The sequence below is a fragment of the Nestor notabilis genome, unplaced genomic scaffold (genome assembly GCF_000696875.1).
Source record: "Nestor notabilis isolate BGI_N333 unplaced genomic scaffold, ASM69687v1 scaffold20993, whole genome shotgun sequence".
Lineage (NCBI taxonomy): Eukaryota > Metazoa > Chordata > Aves > Psittaciformes > Psittacidae > Nestor > Nestor notabilis.
Genome location: NW_009921728.1, coordinates 1 through 2,304, shown reverse-complemented (window position 1 = coordinate 2,304; position 2,304 = coordinate 1). Strand labels below are relative to the sequence as shown.

The 2,304-nt window shown below is 60.3% G+C and overlaps 1 protein-coding gene across 1 annotated transcript in view; it reads left to right on the top strand.

The window, feature by feature from the left end:
• LOC104403218 (rho GTPase-activating protein 27-like) overlaps nt 1-1,078 on the top strand; it is a gene marked incomplete at its 5' end in the record, with an annotated part of 5,452 nt that extends 4,374 nt beyond the window's left edge. The window contains 4 exon segments of the mRNA XM_010011284.1: nt 101-170; nt 172-233; nt 693-798; nt 901-1,078. Of these exon segments, the coding sequence (XP_010009586.1) occupies nt 101-170; nt 172-233; nt 693-798; nt 901-1,078 (416 nt within the window).
• Between the last annotated feature and the right edge of the window lie 1,226 nt (nt 1,079-2,304).

The following is a 2,304-nucleotide window of genomic DNA, read 5'->3' as shown; positions in this document are numbered from 1 at the left end:
GGAGATAAAGGGGACAGAATCCACGGAGAGGGAGGGGACAGGGACCATCATGGGGCCCTGGGGCTCCAGGACCCACTTGAGGTGCTGCCGTGCCCCACAGACGAGCAGTTGGACCTGGATGACGGGCGCTGGGAGGACATCCATGTGGTCACCGGCGCGGTGACGCTCGTCCGGTGCGGGCGCGGAGCCACTCGTCCCCTTCAGCCACTTTGAGCAGTTCATCGCTGCCATGAGTGAGGCTGGGGACAGGGGTGGGATGGGGATGGGGATAAGGATGGAGATGGGAATGGGAATGGAGACAGCAATTGGACGGGCTAAGGTGGGATAAGGATCAGGATGGAGATGGAGATGGGGACAGGGATGAGATGGGATGGATGGGGCTGGAGATGGAGATGGGGACAGGGGTTGGATGGGATGAGATGGGATAGGGATGAGGATGAAGATGAAGATGGGGATGATGAAGATGGGGATGGGGACAGGGATGAGATGGGATGGATGGAGATGGAAATAGGGATGGGATGGGGATGAGGATGGACATGGGGATGGGAAGAGAGATGGGGTGGGGATGGGGACAGGGATGGGGACAATGACAAGAACAGTGACAGGGATGAGGACAGGAATGGGGACAGGGAGAGGGTCGGATGCTCCGGCTGCCAGAGCCAGTACCCACCGTGCGTCCCCTCCCCTGGCAGAGATGCAAGACCCGGTGCAGCGGGGCCGGTGCGTCCGTGAGCTGGTGTCCTCCCTCCCGCCCGCCCACCACGACACCATGCAGGTCCTGTTCCACCACCTCTGCAGGTGACACCCGCCTCGCTCCCCCCAGACCCAACCCAGTGCAGGGAGAGGGACAGGACCTGGGTTTGGGGATAGGCTGGGTGACACTGTCCTTTGTCCCCCCAGGGGTATTGAGTACAAGGAGGAGAACCGCATGTCGGTGCAGAGCATTGCCATCGTCTTTGGCCCCACGCTGCTGCGGCCAGCCAGCGAAGAGGGCAACATGGCCATGCACATGGTCTTCCAGAACCAGGTGGTGGAGCACATCCTCAACCAGTACAGCTACATCTTCCCCGACGGCTAGAACGCCCTGGGGACACACATGGGGACAAGCCCCACAGTGGGGACATGAAGGAGCAGCATCTCAGGGGAAGGACTTGGCCATGTGTCACCTCAGACGATGGGTGGTGGCAATCGTGGGCTCCATGAAGGGCTGTGCGGTGGCCTGGCTCACTTGGGATGCAGCTCGAGGGATGGGTGCTGGAGCTAGGGCTCCCCGAGCACCCCATCCTCCTTTGCCACCCACTCCCACTGGGGCTGAACCCACAGAGGCTGAGCCCCACGAGGTGTGTGGGGTATGGGGGCTCCCCTTAGGTCAAGAGGGGACGATGGAGTTGTGTGGGACCAGTGACAGAGACCCAGCATCCCCGGGTGAAGATGGTGCCATGGCTGGAGCCCACGTCCGGCACGATCCCAACACCATATTCCCGAATAAAGAGCCAGTTCAGAGGACAAGACACTGCTGGTGGGGCATGGGGACATCCCTGGGGATGATGGTGGCACAGTGAGGGCTCGGTGCCCCTTGGGGACAAGGTGTATGCGCCCATGAGGACAAGGCAACCTCGGCATCCCCAGGAGCGAGACTTCAGGCCATGGTGGCGCTTTGGGACGCCTTTCCTGGCTGGCACTGCCAAACCTCACGCCATGGCCAGTGTCACCACAGACAGCAGGGACGGGTGACAAGAGCAATGTGAACGCACCCAGGGTCACCCTTCAGGTGGGGACACTTTGGGTCATGATGGGGACAATTTGGGATACAACCAGGATGGGCTGGGATGCAAAAGGGACGGTGAGGGACACAACTGAATTGCATTGAGACATAATGGTCCACTACAGGGCACGGCAGGGAAACGAGGACGATTTGGGACACGGTGGTGACACTTTGGGACACAATGGGAGCAGGTCAGCTTATGGCAGGGGTTTGGGGTGTGGTGGGGATGGCTGGGGTTTAGAGGGGACACTTGGGACACGAGGACACTTTGGGATGCAGCAGGGATACTAGGGGATGTAATGGGGACAACTTGGGATGCAGCAGGGATGCTTGGGGATACTTTGGAGCACAAGGGGTGTCTTGGGGGTACTTCGGGACACAGTGGGGACAGGACAAGGACCATTTGGGATGCAGGGGGGAGATTTTGGGGCACAAGGGGATGGTTTGGGGGGACAAAAGGGTGCAGCAGGGACAGGAGGGGATGCGACAGGGACACTTTGGGATGCGGTTGGGACGTTTGAAGATACTTTGGAGCAAGG